This window comes from Haliotis cracherodii, unplaced genomic scaffold, assembly GCF_022045235.1.
Source record: "Haliotis cracherodii isolate W230 unplaced genomic scaffold, xgHalCrac1.p SCAF_9, whole genome shotgun sequence".
NCBI lineage: Eukaryota > Metazoa > Mollusca > Gastropoda > Lepetellida > Haliotidae > Haliotis > Haliotis cracherodii.
The window spans coordinates 11,023,707-11,046,096 of record NW_027266343.1 but is presented as its reverse complement, the minus strand read 5'-3'; the positions used below and the strand labels follow the sequence as shown (position 1 = coordinate 11,046,096).

Below are 22,390 nucleotides of genomic sequence, written 5' to 3'. Positions count from 1 at the left end.
CGCCTTGACCTTCTCATATTACGCATGCGCACGGACAGCATCTAAAAAACAAGAACGAGAACTTGAAATCGCAAGAAAATGAAATGTCGCATTCTCGCATTCGCGCGATTTTGTGATTTTGTTGCCTAATTTTACAAGTCGAGATTGCGAGATTGTGAGATTTTTCATCATGTCCAAATGTCACATTCTTGCTTTGTTGACTTTTGACAACAAGTGCTATGTATCAAAAACACGAGAATGCGAGATCACGAGAACGCGATATTTTGGGCAAATCGCGAGAATGGCCCTTACAGTATTCCATAATTCATGCAAATGCTGCAAACAGAATAAGAGATTGACAGTGAGAGAGTTGAGCTTGGCGATGCATTGGATGAGTTTAAAGCATCCCCCATTGCACCTATGTGCGATAGTGTGTGGAAAGCATCATTTTTACCAGTCAAAATAGGTTGGATTCTTTTGGATCTTGATTGTTTACTATGTCATGACCGTTGATCATTATATAGTCAAATTTATCTAGATTAACCGCTCTTTTCGATGAAACGTTTTGGTTTATGAAACCCGACTGATACAGGAAAGGTGATGACAGACCAAGGAATGGATGTGGTTAAGTAGGATTCGAACTCAGGACCAACGCCTTTCTTTTTTCCCACATTATAAGATTTCAGTTCTCGTATCTTATAAATGTTTATAAATATATTTGTTTCTCTCTACAGGATTACTCCATTGCACGGGTTGGAAAGTTTATTCGACTATTCCTGGCTTTAAGTCTTGCTGGCGGCATAGCAACAATCATGGTTGCACAAATTGACACTACTGTAGTCGCAGTCGGCCCTGTCCTCGTCACACAGACCCTGCCACCCGCCCATGGCTTCCTGATCGACACCCCAGCATGTCACATACCCAACCTAGATCCTTTCGACAGCTCTATTTCAAAATTTATACGACATCAAGGGAAGATTCTGTGTTCTGGGAAGCCGTCAATAACATACGAAGATGGCAATGTACTACGAATCAACTGGACAACAGTGAAGGATTTCTATGAGGGTGATTTTAAGCACTGTAAATATCAACCAATCATACGAAACCAGTCAGATTTCATGTTCTTTTATGACCAGTTTCGAGATACCTTTAACCAAGATGTTGAGATTTCAGAGGAGTTTGTAAGAATCTATTGTATAAGCAATTCTGAGAGTACGATTAACACCAATTTCCATTCGCTGATTATTCCCAAAGAGGCTGTGGATGAAAAATGTGAGAAAAATATTAAACATCATGTAACGATTAACAAGCCAAAGGAAATAATGAATGTTGTCATGATTGGAGTTGACTCTATGTCACGGTTAAATTTTATGCGACAGATGCCATTGTCGAGAACATACCTTCTTGAGAATTTAGAAGCTATAGAAATGTTGGGATACACTAAAGTAGCTGATAACACCTTTTTGAACATTGTACCATTGACAACGGGCAAATTTGTTGCCGAACTTCCTTGGAATAGATCTATGTCAAGAAAACCGTTTGATGGCTATAATTTTATATGGAAGAATTTTTCGAATTGTGGGTATAGAACTCTGTATGCAGAAGATGCTCCTACACTTAATGCATTTACACTTTTTAAGGGGGGGTTCCACATTCCCCCGGCAGACTATTACAACAGGGCATTTAGTTTTGCCATGGAGAGAGATGGATCAGTGTGGAACAATGATCATAAATGTGTTGGTGACAGGATGGAGGCGGACATAGTTTTGAAATATGCCGAGGATTTCTCGATACTTTACCGAGACAAGCCTCACTTTGGATTCTCATTTCTAACGAGGCTCAGTCACGACGATGTTAACGACGCAGGCGCAGCCGATGATCCTCACTTCCGGTTTCTTCAGCGAATACACAAGTCCGGCCTTCTAGAAAAGACAATTTTGATTTATTTTAGTGACCATGGGAGCCGCATTGGCCACATTCGGAACACATTTGTTGGAAGGCTTGAAGAGCGTTTGCCTATCATGTTTTTTGTATTTCCTCAATGGTTCAAGAAAAAGTATCCAAACGTAATTGAAAATATGAAAACGAATTCTCGCAGACTGACGACTCCGTTTGACGTGTATGAAACTCTGAAGGACATATTGTATTTCGATGGGAACGTTAAACAAGCAAGTGTGACGGATCGTGGTATTAGTCTGTTCAGTGAAGTACCACGTGACAGGTCATGTGACACTGCTGCTATCTTGCCTCATTGGTGCACGTGTTTAGAAAGGGAATATGTCCCTGTAACATCAGTTAACGTAACCAACGCAGCTAAAAGTATCCTAAATCATATCAATGAAGAGCTTTTTGATTATGGTCATCTTTGTGAAGTTTTGAAAGTCCAAGAAATCAAAGAAGCAGTTTTGATGATCCCAAACAAGGGGGTCCTTCAACATTTAAAAAATACCAGAATTAAGGCAGTTCTGACATTGCAGTTGACGTTCGTGACATCCCCAGGGGGAGGGTTGTTTGAGGGGACCGTCACTCTGGACGAAACAACTGGAAGATATTCCACAGCAGGTGACATCAGCCGAATCAACAGATATGGAGACCAGTCAAAATGTATGGATAATTTTCATTTACAAAAATACTGTTACTGTAAGACTGCATCAAGACAATGATTGATATATTCATTATTTAGTATGCAGTCAGTTCTAAAGTGTTTCCCAATCAATAATATAGCATGGCTGAAGAGAGTGAGTGTTGTTTTGGACCACAGCCACACGTGTTTAAGCTCCATCACGGCGTCATTTATGTATTAAATCCTAGATCCGACAATCCATAGGTATGTAGTTTTGTTGTAGAGAGAATTGCCGTTTGCAGTTTGATAGACTTGTTTTTGATAATGGTGAGGTCCTATCATTGATTTTGAAAACAACTGTGTATTGATCTCAAGATCTCTTTTCCCGTGTCAGTGGGCATCTCATCTCAAGTTACTTGAAAGAAATTGGTCTGCATAATAAATTTTTAATATGGATGTGAAAAATTTATCACTTGTTTTTAAATTTGGTGTGATGCTTTTACAAGCTGACATTATTGAAGGCTCTGTCCAGGAGTTAAAAGTACCGTCAATAATCAATATCAATAATGACGACTAATATGTGTATTAGCATTGAAACATGTATCGCCTCTTTTAACAATATTCCCTCCATAACATTGTACCCATATGTGGAATAGACGGTTTTCGGCCTGTTGAAGCAATGCACATAGCTTGGCCCTCCAGCTGCCCCTTTTTAAAAATGAGAAAGTGATTAAAGCGTCTGACTTGTAAATGAAACTGTTATTTTGCCACAAGAGTTTAACTCAAGTGAACTGTTCAACAACATATCCGATGTTTTACACAACAAACTGTGAATCACCCAGAGATAGTTTGTCGGACGTGCCAAAGGCTTCTATCATTGGCAGTTTGGCGGTATCAGTTGTAACATGGAGTCGATATATGTTTAAATTTTCTCTAACTAAAGTACGTCCAATATATCTATTTAGATAGTCACAGTTGCCTATACTTAAAGTCAGACAAAGGGCGGTAGGCCACTGAAACGTGAAATTGTGGACAGCAGCAAGAGAGGTTGGCCGGCCTAGATCTCGGAGGTGGCAGCTGGAGACAATATGCACGATTATAATATGGCTGCATAAAATCAGTGAATAAATGTTGTGGACCCACAAATAGACTTGTGTTGTCAAACGTAGAAGTATCCGATAGAGCACCAACGTCTACCCGGGATACTCCCCTCACACATCAGAATGCGAGCCCGTCATAACAACGTTGGGATGGAGCGCACATATATAGATAAATGTAAACTGTTATTCTTTGGTCGACTATGTCGAATAAGTCCTTCATATCGGAAAAAAATCCGTTCATATGGCCGTTAGGCAATTGTTCAGCAGGATTCAACAGCAGACGTGCGATAGATATGTCTTCAGTGCTGCACATAAACGACTTTGTTATTTTTGTGCCCAAGATGACACTTCTATACATGTAACGAACTATTTGCTTGGAGAAGATCACAACATTTTATGTACATAATTGCAGAATATACATTAGATATAGCATCTCATGATCGTTACTGTTCATTAGCATCTTCCTATATATTTTTGTTATCAGATTTTTAGTTAATTACAGGTCATTTGTGTAATGACATTATTCACTCAAAACTAATATTTAGCCATTGTGAAGACACGCAGGTTATATACAAGTATTATGACACATACTTCAACTAGTTTGTAACAGAATTAAATGTTAATAAAACATTTGGCCCATGGGCCAGCAAAGTTTCCTTTGCTCTAAACTCATTTTTGTAGCTTTCTAAACACACGATTAAACTAATTTCTAAAATAATGTAACCACGTTTAGCGTTATTTGGCTATTTTTCTTTTGCTCAAGGCTCGTTTTGTTTCATTTGAAAAAAACCCACAAAGTTGTAAACGCAATTATTGTGACAAATAATTCAACTTATTGTCAACATAATTCAACAAACTTTTAGTGTTGTTAAAACATTTGGCTCATAGGCCAGCAAATATTCCTTTGCTCAATAATTGTTGGTTTTGTACAAACACAAAGGAGAAACAGCAATTATCAACAAACGTAATTCAACTTTTCAAATTAGTATTTAATTGGTATACTAATTAGTGAGCTCAGCCGTGGCCCAAATCACTAAAGATATTTACGCGGCATAAATTATGTTATATTGGTGTTCGTGAAAGATACCAAACGCTTTGTTCATAATGCATTTTGTGCTTTTATATTAATTTGCTGTAGAATATACATTGGTTTGAGTATGAAGTAACGATCTCGCAGAAAGTATCAATAATCTGAACTTTGGTATACGAGTTGATGATACTCCTCTTTTTATTTTAATGCATAATGATGACATAGTGACTAAGTGTCATGGTGGAACAAATGAAAACTGTCTGTGAAGATACTGGCTGATGCCTCAGTCCGGACTGATGCCGATTTGATAATGCTAGCCTACTGAGATACCAGGCCGCGTTTTAGCCCCTTACTGATTTTATCTTACCGACACATTTCACTCTGCCATTGTAATACAGATGTTACATTGAGCTGTGTTAAAGTTGTGCTGTTTCACATGGCTTTTATTGATTCGTGCGGGGTATGAGACAAAATTTACTTCTCTGCTTGGAGGGATACATAGTATTTAATCAAGTTCACGTGAAACTAATCGGATCACAACATTCTGATATGGAGGTATAATAAATGAGGTCCGAGTGTATTATCAACACTCGGGCCACACACGGGCCAGATGACCTCTACTTGAACGAGCATTAAGGTACCTGGGCACTGAACGGACAACTAATTAAAGTTGATTATACATTGCTGCCGAATACACAATACAACAGCAGGTTGGCTTTTCTGTTGCCTGGCTATGTCTGCCATGTAATCATTATCATGATTATGTAGCTGTTATGTTAATTGGTATTATATCACGAATAAAGTGTTGTGGACCGGACACCTGTATTTGAAGATACCGATATCCCAATAAATTCATCTCGGGATAGTTTAGTGTTATTTCTACAACGATGGTTGTTTACTTGATTATTGTATTGATCACAACACCTGTTTCAACCGAACTACTAAACACATGTTTTATGTGCAAATGCTTCATGTATACGTGTCTTTATTATTCCGAACTGCAGCATTCGTTCTGAAATGTGATTGATCAGAAGCGAGTGTTTGAATTATGGAGCATGAGATATGCTTGTTGTCGGGTAGCAGGTTGGCTGAACACTAATGTGCAATATCGGGTAATTTTAAAAATACTCATGTCAGACCCGTGAAGGTTAGAATAGGTCTTCAGCAACCAATGTTTGCCGTAATAGGCGACTATGCTTGTCGTAAGAGTCGACTATGCTTGTCGTAATAGGCGACTATGCTTGTCGTAATAGGCGACTATGCTTGTCGTAATAGGCGACTACGCTTGTCGTAAAAGGCGACTATGCTTGTCGTAATAGGCGACTATGCTTGTCGTAAGAGGCGACTACTGGGATCGATGGTCAGACTTGCTGACTTGGTTGATGCATGTCATCGTATCTCCATTGTGTGGATCGATGCTCAGGATGTCAAACTCTGGATTGTCTGGTCCAGACTCGGTTATTTACAGACCGCCGTCATATAGCTGGAATATTGCTGAGTGCGGCGTTAAACAACAAACAAACAAAAAAATCCTTTGTGGCACTACTTTTGACGTGTGCAAAACAAAAGTCAAAACAAGTGAATTTGGCCAAGAAGAAGCTTCAGCTTCAGGTATATCGATGATCTGATATCGTTGAATAAACATTATATAACCAATTCCTTTCCACTGATTTACCCACCTGAACTAGAAATAAAGGAGACCAATGAGACCGCCTCGTCTAATTCATATTTAGACCAATGTATAAAGACTGGTACTACCAGTGGTGCAGGATACGCTCACCTTTGCGCTAGTATCATCATTATTTGCTGGTGATTCATTGACTCATGATCATGATATGGTCGGGGGCACGGGTGGCCAAGTCGTCTTAGGCGCCGCAATTCGCCGTGCAGAGTTGCGTCCATTGGGCACGCCAGAGACCTATGATTGAGGGTTGGAACCCCGGTTCGCCCCGATTATGTTTCTAGGTTTGTCAGCACCATATCCGTGGTATAAGTGGTAAACGTCTAGACTTGCATCACTTCGGAAGCTGACACGCCGTGATATAACTGGAATACTGTTAAAAGCAGCGTTATATCCAACTCACTCACTCACTTACTCATGATATGGTCGAAATTGTACAATCGACGCTGCTTTTGACAGAGAACTCTTTTGAACATAAACAGGGCTTTGTGGCTTTTATTTAAGCATGCGCGTGTGTAAACTGTTACTTCAGTGGTAGTCACAATTTTATCGATGTAATTAGCTTTCATTCCCCCAACCATCGTGTATGGTTATACAGAATGCAAATATCTAACGACTCGGCAAAGGGATAGGTTGGGATCGGGAGATCGAACTTATGCCACTGTGAACGGTATATCAGTCATTTTCACAGCTGACTTATAAATGGAGGAGAAGCCCAAAAATACGGGTGCCATGCTGACAAACTTAGATAGTGATGGAGTTGGGTTTAACACCCCTTTTGACAGTATTCCAGTTATATCGCGGTGTGTCAGCTTAATATGGGAGGAAAGCCCGAAGTGATGCAGGTCTCTTCGGTGAAACCCACAAGCATGGGTATGGGACAAACTATGAAGTATACCTGGGGCGAGTATCAGTCAATGATTATATAATTCTGACAAGCCTACTTGACTGCAGAGCAAATGTGACAATCTCAAACAAACCAAAATTGAAGAAAAAAACACAAAAATGCTTCTGCCAGACGAAACTTGACATCTGAGATGAAAATAAGCCTGTTTTTGTCACAACAAACATGCCTACAAATAACTTATATTATTTTGAGAATCGTTTTAAAGGCCTTAATGTATCGCCAGAGGGTTCAGAACCAATATATTATGAAGTTTGTAAAATCAATTAGTGATGTGTCGATTGACTCAACTTCGAATTAATTTGACCTTGATCGAAATGTTTCAAGTGAAGAAATTCGTAATGCCATTGCTGAAATGTCAAGTGTTAAAGCGCCTGGTTATAGTGGTGTGCCCACTGAGTTCTTTAAGGACCTCCCTATGTACTGTACAGATTTAACACGAGCTCTTTTCAATGACATTTTGTCAACAGGTATTTATATAGAATCGATGTTATTGTACCATTACATAAGACAGGTGACAAGGACACACAAGGAAATTACACGCATATTGCATTATCAGAAGTAAAATATTTTCTACGGTTAGTTGTTGCAGGTTGTATACATGGACAGAAAGTAATCAGTTTTAAACTTCAGATAATTTTTGTGTGTACTGGATACTCTCAAGTAATTACCTGTCCCTTTGTGTTTATTTAGGCGTTATTGATCTCAAGGCTGCATTTGATTTGGTGTTTAGAAGTACTCTTGGATTTAAATTATGGACTTCCGACTTTGAGGGTATGCTATTTCATTTGATATGAAATATATTTCAAAATGTAAAGTATCTTTTGTCTTTTGGCCACAGAAGTATTGAAATGTTTATGGTATTATTTTATAATACAGACCATATTGTGATACAGTAATGATATTTAGAAAGGCAGACATACTTACAAAAATGTGAAAGGTTTTATTTTGATAAAGACATCTTAGACATCGTATCCACATATCAGTTTTTGGTTTCCATTTTCTACATCAGATTCGTGGCATGTTACCAACACAGTTCTCTCTTATTATCAGAATTGGTCGGTCTAATGTGTGTAATTTTCTCGAAATGCTCTACGAAATTTTATTAATCATTTTTTACGTCAAGTGAGTGAGTGAGTGAGTTGGGTTTAACGCCGCTTTTAACAGCATTCCAGTTATATCACGGCGTGTCAGCTTAATGTGGGAGGAAAGCCCGAAGTAATGCAGGTCTTAGACGTTTACCACTTCGGTGAAACCCACGAGCACGGGTATGGTGCTGACAAACCTAGAAACATAATCGGGGCGAACCGGGATTCGAACCCACAATCATAGGTTTCCGGCGTGCCCAAGGGACGCAACTCTGCACAGCGAATCACGGCGCCTTAGACGACTTGGCCACCCGTGCCCCCTTGATGTCAAGGTTTTGCCAGTTTTAATGTATGGTACTGAAGTTTGGGGCTTTCATGCATCACTAGCAGTGACATGTGTTCATGACAATTTCTATAAAACTTTTTTGCACTTGGGTAGAACTATACCAAATATAGAATCTACAGTATTTTCTCTCTCGGGTTAATCACTATATCAGGAAGAGTACTGGGTAAGGATGTTCATTAGCAGGATAATACCATTTAGAAAACCTTATGAATATCAGTACAATATAGCTGAAGATGGACGTACACGCTGGGCACTCCAGGTTAAGAAATTACTATTTATTTAGGGCTTTGGTTACATATATAATAACCAAGACGTGTCTAGCTTTAAATACATTTGTATTTCTGTAGATAATCAAATTTAGTTTAAAATATAGTATGAAGTTCGAAAAGAAACTTGCGATTTTTTGTAATGGTTACATTGTGTAAATTGCGTACATTCCGTTCTTCAAATCTTTGACTGTTTCTTGAAAGATGGGTTTGTCCATAAGAAAACATTATGTCCAATTTGTATTGTTCCAATTACATAGTCATCTTTTAAAATTTGATGATATCATTCCAATTTCATCATATTGAATTTGTCATTTTCGCCTTTTGTTAGTTTGTTTTTGTTTAACACCATCACTTTGTTTCCCTTCCAGCAGGATAACTAAAAAATGGCACGAATAAGAAGAATTATTCGATTCTTTTTGGCTTTATGTCTTGCCGGTGCCATAACAACCATCATAGTCACACGCTCGCTCACTCCCACAGTCCGGCTTAGCCCTGTCCTCGTCACACAGACCCTGCCACCCGCCCATGGCTTCCTGATCGACACCCCAGCATGTCGCATACCCAACCTAGATCCTTTCGACAGCTCTATTTCACAATTTATTCGACGTCAAGGGAAGATTCTGTGTTCCGGGAAGCCGTCAATAACATACGAAGATGGCAATGTTCTACGAATCAACTGGACAACAGTGAATGATTTCTATGAAGGTGATTTTAAGCACTGTATATATCAACCAATCAGGCGAAACCAGTCAGATTTCAAGTTCTTTTATGACAAGTTTCGGGAGACCTTTAACCAAGATGTTGAGATTTCAGAGGAGTTTGTAAGAATCTATTGTATAAGCAATTCTGAGAATACAATTAACACCAATTTCCATTCGCTGATTATTCCCAAAGAGGCTGTGGATGAAAGATGTGAGAAAAATATTAAACATCATGTAACGATTAACAAGCCAAAGGAAATAATGAATGTTGTCATGATTGGAGTTGACTCTATGTCCAGGTTAAATTTTATGCGACAGATGCCATTGTCGAGAACATACCTTCTTGAGAATTTAGAAGCTATAGAAATGTTAGGGTACACTCAAGTTGATGATGGTACTTTTCCCAATATTGTACCATTGACAACGGGCAAATCTCTTGCCGAACTTCCTTGGAATAGAACTATGTCAAGAAAACCGTTTGATGGCTATAATTTTATATGGAAGAATTTTTCGAATTGTGGGTATAGAACTCTGTATGCAGAAGATGCTCCTGATATGAATGCATTTACACTTGCAAAGGAGGGTTTCCACTTTCCCCCGGCAGACTATTACAACAGGGCGTTTACTGTTGCCATGGAGAAAGATGGATCGGTGTGGAACCATGATCATCATTGTGTTGGTGACAGGTTGGAGACGGACATGGTGTTGAAATATGCCGAAGATTTCTCGATACTTTACCGAGACAAGCCTCACTTTGGATTTTCATTCCTAACGAGACTCAGTCACGACGATGCTAACGGCGCAGGCGCAGCCGATGATCCTCACTTCCGCTATCTTCAGCGAATACACAAGTCCGGCCTTCTTGAAAAAACGATTTTGATTTATTTTAGTGACCATGGCAGCCGCTTCGGGCTCATACGGAACACATTTGTTGGAAGATTTGAAGAGCGCTTGCCTTTTATGTTTTTTGTACTTCCTCAGTGGTTTAAGAAAAAGTATCGACACTTAATTGAAAATATGAACACAAATTCTCACAGACTAACGACTCCGTTTGACGTGTATGAAACTCTGAAGGACATATTGTATTTCGATGGGAACGTTAAACAACCTAATGTGACGGATCGTGGTATTAGCCTGTTCAGTGAAGTACCACGTAACAGGTCATGTGACACTGCTGGCATCTTGCCTCATTGGTGCACGTGTTTAGAAAGGGAACATGTCCCTGTAACATCAGTTAATATAACCAACGCAGCTAAAAGTATCCTAAATCATATCAATGAAGAACTCTCCTATTATGGTCATCTTTGTGAAGTTTTAAAAGTTCAAGAAATCAAAGAAGCAGTTTTGATGATCCCAAACAAAGAGGTCCTTAACTTTTGGGGAAAAGAGACATATAAGTCAATGTTGACATTTCAGTTGACGTTCGTGACATCCCCAGGGGGAGGTATGTTTGAGGGGACCGTCACTCTGGACGAAACAACTGGAAGATATTCCACCGCAGGTGACATCAGCCGAATCAACAGATATGGAGACCAGTCAATATGTATCGATGATTTTCATTTAAAAAAATATTGTTATTGTAAGACTGCAAGACAATAAATGGTTGATTAAATATTATGTTGTCAGTTGCCAAGTGTTCTCTATTTTTTGTGTATACACAATCATAAATATAGCGGGCCTAAAGCGAGTGAATGTTGTGTATTGCCACTGTCTCAAATGTGCAAACAGACAAACCAGTGTTGCATGAGGATTGTTGTCAAGCGTCAGGTAGGACCAGACAATACCTGTGGTATATGAGCATTGCTGTCAAGCGTGAGGTAGAACCAGGCACAACTGTCGTATATGAGAATTGTTGTAAAACGTCAGGTAGGACCAGAAACACCTGTGGTATATGAGAATTGTTGTAAAACGTCACGTAGGACCAGAAACACCTGTGATAGATGAGAATTGTTGTACAACGTCAGGTAGGACCAGACACACCTGTGGTATATGAGAATTGTTGTGAAACGTCAGGTAGGACCAGAAACACCTGTGTTATAGGAGAATTGTTGTACAACGTCAGGTACGACCAGACACACCTGTGGTATATGAGAATTGTTGTCAAACGTCAGGTAGGACCAGACACACCTGTGGTATATGAGAATTGTAGTCAAACGTCAGGTAGGACCAGACACACCTGTGGTATATGAGAATTGTTGTCAAACGTCACGTAGGACCAGACACACCTGTGGTATATGAGAATTGTTGTACAACTTCAGGTAGCACCAGACACACCTGCCGTTTATGAGAATTGTTGTACAACTTCAGGTAGGACCAGACAGTCCTGTGGTATATGAGCTGTGACGTGGCCATTTCAAAATTGAAACAGCATGTTGACCAGAAATCATAATGTGAAACCAACAAACAACCAACAAGTGGTATACAATCAACAAATGTATTACACAATTCACTCTCTTTACAAATCAATACAAATTACTGCACAGCAATTACAATAGCAGTACACAATAGAGTGGTAGTACAATATTCAATGGCAATATATAATATAATGACAGTGGTCAGTTTCAAACACAAAAATACAGCGGTGATAGCAAAAGTCAGTACTGATAGTATATTTACCCAACGGTGACAGCAGTCGAGCTTCCAAAACGGGCCCAGGGAGAGATTCATAGGTGATGAGCGATCCTCACGCGGAAGCTGGTCTTGATATAATGAAATGCGTGAGCGATACGTAAACACGATCTTGTCTCCTTCTATAGTCTAACCTGCTACTGGAAATTCCTACACAGTGCCCTCATTAGTCTAGAGGCACTAGAACATCACAAAATATTCTGCATGAGTCCACGGTCTACCGGAAGTTTACACACACCACTAGTATCAAAAGGTATCAACTTCCTAACGACTGCTTACGCTAAATAGTACTACATTTCTGTTGTACAAGGTCAGTTAGTACCAGACATGCCAGTGTTATATGAGCGTTGCTGTACAACGTCAGGTAGGACAAGGTAAACCTGTGGTATATGATCATTGTTGTACAGCGTCAGTTAGGACCAGACAAACCTGTGTTATATGACATATATAAGACACATATGACACAAATGACACATATCACAAATAACATATCACGTATCACGTGTCACATATCACATATCACATAACATACATTCTGACACATAACACATATGAGATATGACATAATTACGGCCCAGGCGTCTGTGTTAATCACGACTTACATGCAGTTCGAGCAACACATGACAGATATGAGATATCACATATCACTTTACACATATCACATGTCATATATGACATGACACATATGACATGACACATGAGTTATCATTTATCAAATAGCACGTGGCAGCCAGAGCATTTCATATATCATATTACAGATGACACATATAACATGGCACATGGCACATGTCAAACCTATTATATGACACATATTACATGACACATAACACATGACAGATACCATACATCACTTACAAATGAAACACAGCACACGGCACGGGATATGCATCCAACATCACCCATCACAAGATGACACATAACGTGTATTACGCATCGCATATTGCATATCGCATGTCAAATGTCACATATCTTATCTCTCATATCACGCATCATGTATCATGCATCACACGTATATCACCAATCGCATACCACATATCGCATATCACATGACACGATTGCTCAACATCACATATGCCTAAGATATGACACATGACACAGGATACATGATACATATCGCATATCACATGACACGATTGCTCAAATACACATATACCTTAAATATGACACATAACACAGGATACATGATACATATCGCATATCACATGGCACGGCTACTCAACATCACATATATCTATTATATGACACATGACACATGATACATGATACATATCTCATATCACATAGCACGATTTCTCAACATCACATACGCCTAAGATATGACACATGACACATGATACATATCGCATATCACATGACACGATTGCTCAACATCACATGTACCTAAGATATGACACATGACACAGGATACATGATACATATCGCATATCACATGACACGATAGCTCAGCATCACATATGCCTAAGAAATGACACAAGACACAGGATACATGATACATATCGCATATCACGTGACACGATTGCTTAGAATCACATATACCTAAGATATGACACATGACACAGGATACAAATCGCATATCATATGACACGATTGCTCAACATCACATGTACCTAAGATATGACACATAACACAGGATACATGATACATATCGCATATCACATGACACGATTGCTCAGCATCACATATACCTAAGATATGACACATGACACAGGATACATGATACATATCGCATATCACATGACACGATTGCTCAACACCACATATGCCGGTGACATTGAGGGTTTTGTGGTTGATCAGAAAAACTAAAACATTGCAGAAAAGACAAGAAATGACGTTGAGATACTACGGGCTTATAATAGCAAAAAACTAGACGAAAGTGTACCTCCTTCTGACCAAAGCTTGATCATATCAAAATTTTACATTGGCGTAAGTATAGGAAATTGGGGGAATACGAATGAAAACTCTTTATACCACTTTCGTACCATAATTGTATATTTTTTCAAATCGAAATTTCTCGTTATTTCAGTTCTTTTCTCATTACTTCGAGTTTTTTCGCGTTACTTCGAGTTTATGGTGCTTCGAGTTTTTTAAATATACTTGAAATAACGAGAAACTAATCGCAGTAACGAAAACATAATCGAAGCAACAAGAATAAACTCGAACTAACGAGAGACAGAATCGATGAAACGAGAGAGAAAAAGCGAAGTAACGAGAAATTTCGATTAAAAGAATAAAATTATGGTTCCAAAGTGACACCGTAAAGACGAACCTAACTCACCACGGGGAATGTTTTCTAGCTATGACAGCTTCCTGAGAAAGCAGAATTATGCCTCTGTTTGTTGGCATGAGATTTTCTCAAACACGTGATGTACTCAAATCAAATCAAAATACCTTAAAAAGGAAAGGGGAACGCGCTAAAGCAATCAGCGGTGATAAAGTTGATCAGCTGTGGAAGTCTGCACAGGAGAAAATCCGAGTCATGTCAGATTTTCTCTTCGTGTTATTTTCAGGTCCAGTTTGTTTCATGTTGATGTATCACCGCTGACGTTACCAGCTCCTTCAGGAAATACTGCAAAACCCGTGTGTATTATGGAACTCTTTGTTTGTGTTATTTCGTCAGTAAACAACACACAATTTACATTAGCCTGACATGATTGGCATGGCAACGAGGCCACAGATCAGATGATTGTAAATCAATCTCATTAATAACAGATCTAAGTTCTCGCTGCCGCTGAACAAAGATCTGCGGACATCCCATTACGGGTCACGTCAGAACGACCTTTCGCGAACTTTGACCGACTAATGAAATGACTAACAAGAAGTCGACATCAGCCAATTAGAAAGCAGCTCTCTCGCCTTTTACGGCACTCGTTTCAACCTGGCGACTTCCAAGTCAGACTACGCATGAAACATATGTTTTTAAAACTGAACAAGCGAACATTCCGGATTGTCTGATATATGGTTGAGATTGTATGACAGTGCTTCATACGTACTATGCAACGCCTCCTCCATTCGAATGTTTATCCCACGGAAGCGAGAAATAGAATGGGACCCAGATAATCGAGTGATTGATACCATAAACATCGATCCAATGACACACCAGGATAAGATAATCTGATGACAGATTAGCGAACTACATTTTCCTGTATCCGTTAGATATATACACGAACACAAGTTGATTATACACTTTAAATAGTCAGGAAATATATGAAATAGATCATGCCATACCGTTCCTGGGGTCAATTTAACACCTATTTGCTGTTTCTCTTGGTTGCGTCCCAGGAGGTTGTATCCCATTTGCGTACGTACATCCCCACAGTCTTGATTTGAGACGGACACAGGGAAACGCCTTCGGGAATGGTGATCTTACCACTAACCAATAATGGTAAATCAGCATTCACCACAGACACCATGGAACACTTAAGTTTGCAGACTGGAACTGGAAGAGGTTGAGCGAATGGCTGTTGCTGTTGAGGTGTGGTGAAGTGAAATGGGGTTTAACGTCGCGTCCAAGATTATTGCACTTATATAGCGACGTGCATGTACGTGTGTGTGTTTGTGTGTCTGCTTGTACTAGTCCGGACTGATGCCGATTTATAGTGCTAGCTCACTGAGATACCATACCGCAGTTTAACATAAATACCCCACTCAGACACAATATACTCCGAGCCAACCAGTCCTTGTTTTAGCCCCTTAATGCCGGGCGCCAGACAGGGTAACAACAAATACGGTCTTTTAACGTCTTTTGGTATGACGCGGCCGGGGATCGAACTCCGGACCTTCCGCTCTCCGGGCGGACACTCTACCACTAGACCACGGAGGCGGTCTGTTGCTGTTGAAGTTGATGATGGTGTAGAATGGAAGAATGACAATGTTATGGGAGCAAATACGCACTCACCTTACAAACCAGGATGTCAACAACTGTTTTTCTTGTCGTTTTCCTAAGCCAACTGCACATACTCGGGGTAGAAATCACCAAAATCACACAGGAGATAGACCACTTCGAGGTAAACCTGTGCTAAAGCAACATGACCTGGAAGGCACATCAGTGGGGATCGCTTCACACGTCATGATCATCACGTCTAGAGACAACTGATGATTCGAGACAATTGAGTGAGTGAGTGAGTTTGGTTTAACGCCGCTTTTAACAGTATTCCAGTTATATCGCGGCGTGTCAGCTTAATGTGGGAGGAAAGCCCGAAGTGGATCAGGTCTCAGACGTTTACCACTTCGGTGAAACCCACGAGCACGGGTATGGTGCTGACAAACCTAGAAACATAATTGGGGCGAACCGTGATTCGAACCCACAATCATAGGTTTCTGGCGTGCCCAAGGGACGCAACTCTGCAAGGCGAATCGCGGCGCCTTAGACGACTGGGCCACCCGTGCCCCCCGATTCGAGACAAGGGGAACTCTACTAACATATAAGCAGCATCAAGACTGGCGGTATACCATCTTACCAATTCTTTTGATGGCGGCTACGTTTACACACAACCGGTTTTCAGGATGGGTAAAAGGTGCCTGGAGCTTTTCCCCATCGTCTTTGACGTGGTAGAGAGGACAAAGGACAAAGCCCCTCACTACAGTATACAGTTCGGTCGTCACTTTTTCCTTTGTTCAGACGAACTCGGATGCCGGGTAACAGAAACCTGTGTTGGTGATGTCTTCCTTTACTGGTGTTTGTGCTGCTGCTGTTGAAAAAATACTTCATCCTTTGCGTCTAATAGTCTTAAATACAGTCGCCCTTCTATGGTGTCCAGGGAAAATTTTGGTTGTTATATATGTTGTGTACAGCATTGCCACATGGATGTAAACTGATAATAAATGATGTTGGCAGTCTTTGTACCCATCCAACGTGTCATCCGGCGTTCCAAAGACGCTGCCGTATCCAAGGAAACAAGAAAGGATGATAGCCCAATGGTTTGTTGCCCCTCCTTCAGGAGCTATTGGAACTGCACAAAGTGAGAAGATTGTGCTAAAAGATTGTAAGATTCCGACTGTATCATTAGCATGTGTTTATGAATCACTATCAAACACATCACAAACACATGCAAATGCAAGTCAATTGTTCACCTGAAAAGTCAATATTAGGGGCATAATAATGATATCATGTGTTACCGATAAGGTGAGCATATCCTGCCCCACAGATGGCATCCGTCACAATCACAAGGCAAGTCAATTGTTGAAAAAAACCTTTATTTTGTTACTACACCCATAAGGCATTGCTTTACACAACAGTTGAATCCAATTATTGTCTGACACCAAGACAAAGGTGTTTTTTTTAATATAAGAAATATTTGGGAAGGATACCTGTACAATTACCATAACCTAACCGAACAGAAACGTTGTTGGAACGGCCGTACCTACTCTTTGGTAATGAACACAAAGGAAAATGTATAATCGTCCTTGAGTAATTCCGGATTCATCTTTCCAACAATGCCCTCTACACGACCGTATAACTCACTGACAATTACTTCTTTCTCCTCCTTACTCCTGGTACCAGAAAGTCCTGCCAAGAAGGCACTGTTGCTCCAACACCGATGGGCTGACACAAACCTTCTTGCATATCCAGCCCTATCATCGATGCCCTCGTCTTCCTTCCTTTGTTTCCATTCGTTGTAAACTTCACAAGGAAGGGTGACAACATCAGCTGATAATAAACGCAATCCTGACCGAGATACATTGGAACTGGGATTCTCAAAAGGAGCCTTCAGCAAACTTAAACCTTTATGAAAGCATGCCAGATTCGTATTCACGAATTCAGATTTTGAAATCCTGCCATTATCACAGAACTCCTTCCACGTGGAATTCAACATGTGTAAATAGTTTTCATTGCACAATTTCATCCCTCCTGTTGAGGTGGGGTTATCACTTGGTGCAGATACAACCAGCAGGCCCCCTTTCTTCAGCTCGCGACTCCTGATGGTCAGAAACTTCTCCCAGTCTTCTGACGCCTGTTTCTCAAAACTTTGCCTCACATCAGCTTCAGTCTCTGGGAAGCAGTAGATGAAGTCTTTGTTAACAGGGGGCTTTCCAGAAAGCCAATGTACAGCTGCCATGCAGAGTATTATGTGCATTGAGTCAGCCGGGACACACTGCTTATAAAAATGGGTTCCTGAAGCCAAAGCAAAGACGTCCTCGAGATCCTGGAGGTAGGATGGCGGCTTGGCGATTAGACCAGAGAGCCGTCTGAACAAAGAGTTAAAGTCGTTGACCTCTTGGTCTTCATAGATGACCTGGAACTGTACGTCATGGCCATGGTGCTCTCTCAGACTCTCGATCAGTTTCCCCAGGAGCCTCATGGAAGCTGCACCATCAGCAGTTCCGTAGTCGCCGATGTTGTACACGGAGGCCTTATTTGGAAAGGGAACCCTCTTGGACAGCTTAAGGAATTCATCCGTTCGTAACAAAATTGTGTATTTCCCGTCTAGGGACCCGAGATTCATGCCATAATTACCCGAACCAGTCTCTCCAAATGGCAAATGCGCGCCATTATCACACAGATTTACAATGTCCGTCGTCATTGTATTGTGGATGTTGATAGTCAAGTCACAATTTATCAGCTGCCTTGTACGTGTGGGTCATTCTGTTCACTGACCTCGTATTCTCGGACCTTTATCGCAACGGCACGTTCGAGACGTGGATGTTAGGGCGATGTCATTGATGTTTGTTTCTTGTGTCAGCCCGATCCTCACAGATCGCAAAGTCTGTTCCACCAATACGTGGCACTGACATGTAACTGAAAACACATCAACATTAGATATAGCCATTATTTTGTTACACGTACACCTAACAGTCTGCCTGAACAGGCTTAACCCGAGGAATTTCTACCCAAACACCCACACTCCACCCCACACCCACACCCCACACCCCACACCCCACACCCCACCCCACACCCACATAACCTTAACCCTTGGTGTCTTGTAGCCAAACAGACTCACACTCTGACCCCGAGGACCTTTTACCGAAACACACTCACACCCAGGCAGACTTGACTGCTATGGCCTTTAACCTAAACACACCCACACCCAGGAAAACCTGACTACCATGGCCTTCCACCTAAACAGGCTCACACCTAGGCAAACTTCATTACCATGGCCTTCAACCTAAACACACTCACGCCTAGGCAAACGTGACTCCTATGGCCTTCAACCTAAACACGCTCAAACCTAGGCAAAATTCATTACCATGGCTTTTAATCTAAACACATTCACGCCCAGGCAAACTTGACTACCATGGCCATCAAACTATACACGCTCACACCCAGGCCAACCTTGACTCATATGGCCTTCACCCTAAACACGCTCAAACCTAGGCAAAATTCATTACCATGGCTTTTAATCTAAACACATTCACGCCCAGGCAAACTTGACTACCATGGCCATCAACCTAAACACGCTCACACACAGGAAAACTTGACTACCATGGCCTTCAACCTAAACACGCTCACACACAGGAAAACTTGACTACCATGGCCTCTGCTACTATCACGACTACTACTACCACTACTACTGTTATTACTATTATTGCTGTGTACGTGAATTTGTCGTGGCCCTTTCTTTATCGCCTTAATCTTTATACAACTATATAGTGTATCAGTGAGATGTGGGTCAATTTGACGATAAGATTATGGGAACTCAGTGCTTTTTAGTCATCTAACCACATTGATGTGTTACTGGCTAACACGTTCACTGATCATTACCCATCCCTCTTAATGGGATTGGTCTCTTTTGTAATGGGCTGGGATGTCCTTGTAATGGGCTGCGATGTCCTTGTAATGGGCTGCGATGTCCTTGTAATGGGCTGCGATGTCCTTGTAATGGGCATGGGTGTTCTTGTAATGGTAGGGATGTCCTTGTAATGGTAGGAATGTCCTTGTAATAGTAGTGTCGTCCTTGTAATGGGCTGGGGTGTCCTTGTTATGGGTAGGGATGTCCTTGTAATGGTATGGATGTCCTTGTAATGGCAGGGATGTCCTTGTAATGGGCAGGGATGTCCTTGTAATGAACTTGGATGTTATGGGTAGGGGTGTCACTTGTAATCGGTAGGAGCGTCCTTGTAATCGGTAGGAGTGTCCTTGAAATGGGTAGGAGTGTCCTTGTAATCGGTAGGAGTGTCCCTTGTAATCGGTAAGAGTGTCCCTTGTAATGGGTAGGAGTGTCCTTGTAATCGGTAGGTGTGTCCCTTGTAATGGGTAGGGGTGTCCCTTGTAATCGGTAGAAGTGTCCCTTGTAATGGGTAGGAGTGTCCTTGTAATGGGTAGGGGTGTCCCTTGTAATGGGTAGGAGTGTCCCTTGTAATGGGTAGGAGCGTCCTTGTAATGGGTAGGAGTGTCCTTGTAATGGGTAGTAGTGTCCTTGTAATGGGTAGTAGTGTCCTTGTAATGGGTAGGGGTGTCGTTGTAATGGGTAGAAGTGTCCCTTGTAATCGGTAGAAGTGTCCCTTGTAATGGATAGGAGTGTCCTTGTAATGGGTAGGAGTGTCCCTTGTAATGGGTAGGAGTGTCCCTTGTAATGGGTAGGAGCGTCCTTGTAATGGGTAGGACCGTCCTTGTAATGGGTAGTAGTGTCCTTGTAATGGGTAGTAGTGTCCTTGTAATGGGTAGGAGTGTCCCTTGTAATGGGTAGGGGTGTCCTTGTAATGGGTAGGAGTGTCCTTGTAATGGGTAGGAGTGTCCTTTGTAATGGGTAGGGATGGGTAAGTTATGCAACCAAATGGAGTTTTTATTTATTGAAGATAAAATACATGTTCTGTTTGTTTGTAAATTATATAATGATGAAAGAAATCCTACTCTTTAAGTACATAATTTAGAAAACAAACACAATTTTATATATCATTTGTAACAAAAACGAAAAAGTCCAAAATAATACGCTATTTTCTCAAATATGTAAATAAGCTGAAAAACGTTTGTATTGTGAATGGTAAATATTGTATGTGCGCTTGAATCTTTTTTGTTACTGTCATTTATTTTATGGGCCGGTAGCCTTCATACTGAAACATAACTGTCTGTCTGCAAAGCAAGTAGCGGGGCCTGGAATAAAACCAAAGTCATATCTCTAATCAGTCGTGTGTCAGTAGAGCAGTTGTGGCATGTAATTTCCTTAAATAGAATCTGTTAAATGCAGAGTTTGTAGACAAAATGTCACATTCATAATTTAAAACACAAAAAAAACCATGAAACCTTTAGATTGATAATAATACTTTATTCCTTATTACGGCGTTTCAGTGAGTGCGGCGTTAAACAACAAACATCACATCACTTATTAAAGACGAAACCTCGTGGCAAACAATCCAGGGGTTGTCATGTGCAAACAAACATCCCTACCCAAACCACAAATCTGTATGATTTGTTTGTCGATTTTAAAACCTTTTCCCGTGATTTAAGATTACAAATAATGATATTGTAACCAGATTGAGGTGAGGTGAGCTGAAATGGGGTTTAACGCCGCGTCAAAGATTATTGCACTTATATAGCGACGTGCATGCACGTGTGTGTGTGTGTGTGGCTGCTTGTACTTATCCGGACTGATGCAAATTTATAATGCTAGCTCACTGAGATACCATGCCGCAGTTTAACATGAACACCCAACTCAAACACAGTATACTGACTCCGAGACGACCAGTCCTTGTTTTAACCCCTTAATACCGAGCGCCAGACAGGGTAACAACAAGTACCATATTTTAACGTCTTTTGGATCGAATCCCGGACCTTCCGCTCTCCGGGCGGACGCTCTACCACTAGACCACGGAGGCGGTCTGAAACAGATTGAACCTATTGTTGAAACCTCTTGAGCGATTACACTCGCGGTATGTGGTATCCGATTGTAAAGAAAACACCTAATCTGTGAACTAATTAATCTGTTGACTCAAGACAGCCAAAAAAACATGTCTCAGGATCCTGCATGTGGAGGTGGGGTGTGTGTGTTGCCTCCCTGAATCATGAAAATACAAGTGATACTTGTACAAATATTTGAAATCCCCTTAATTCTTAATGGGCTTATTGCCGTAGATAATGTCATTTTATCTTCGGATACAGTATACAGATATGTCTTATACATGGCAATTTGTATCACGATTGTTGGAAGTCGTTTGATACTTTTCAAA

At 40.8% G+C, this 22,390-nt stretch overlaps 3 protein-coding genes across 3 annotated transcripts; 2 read left to right on the top strand and 1 right to left on the bottom strand.

The window, feature by feature from the left end:
• The first annotated feature begins 776 nt into the window (after positions 1 to 776).
• Positions 777 to 2,642, top strand: LOC139453285 (uncharacterized). Its single transcript, XM_071234927.1, has one exon. It carries the CDS (start codon positions 792 to 794, stop codon positions 2,640 to 2,642), a length of 1,851 nt encoding a protein of 616 aa, XP_071091028.1. The 5' UTR covers positions 777 to 791.
• Positions 2,643 to 9,343: 6,701 nt separating this feature from the next.
• On the top strand, positions 9,344 to 11,260 carry LOC139453241 (uncharacterized). Its single transcript, XM_071234866.1, has one exon. It carries the CDS (start codon positions 9,344 to 9,346, stop codon positions 11,258 to 11,260), a length of 1,917 nt encoding a protein of 638 aa, XP_071090967.1.
• A 6,389-nt stretch (positions 11,261 to 17,649) lies between these two features.
• LOC139453310 (uncharacterized) lies at positions 17,650 to 18,810 on the bottom strand. Its single transcript, XM_071234966.1, has one exon. The coding sequence runs from the start codon at positions 18,808 to 18,810 to the stop codon at positions 17,650 to 17,652; it is 1,161 nt and encodes a 386-aa protein (XP_071091067.1).
• Positions 18,811 to 22,390: the final 3,580 nt, after the last annotated feature.

Bases quoted from the DNA above. Each gene is read 5' to 3' on its own strand.
- LOC139453285 (XM_071234927.1), top strand. From the start codon at position 792: ATGGTTGCACAAATTGACACTACTGTAGTCGCAGTCGGCCCTGTCCTC.
- LOC139453241 (XM_071234866.1), top strand. From the start codon at position 9,344: ATGGCACGAATAAGAAGAATTATTCGATTCTTTTTGGCTTTATGTCTT.
- LOC139453310 (XM_071234966.1), bottom strand. From the start codon at position 18,810: ATGACGACGGACATTGTAAATCTGTGTGATAATGGCGCGCATTTGCCA.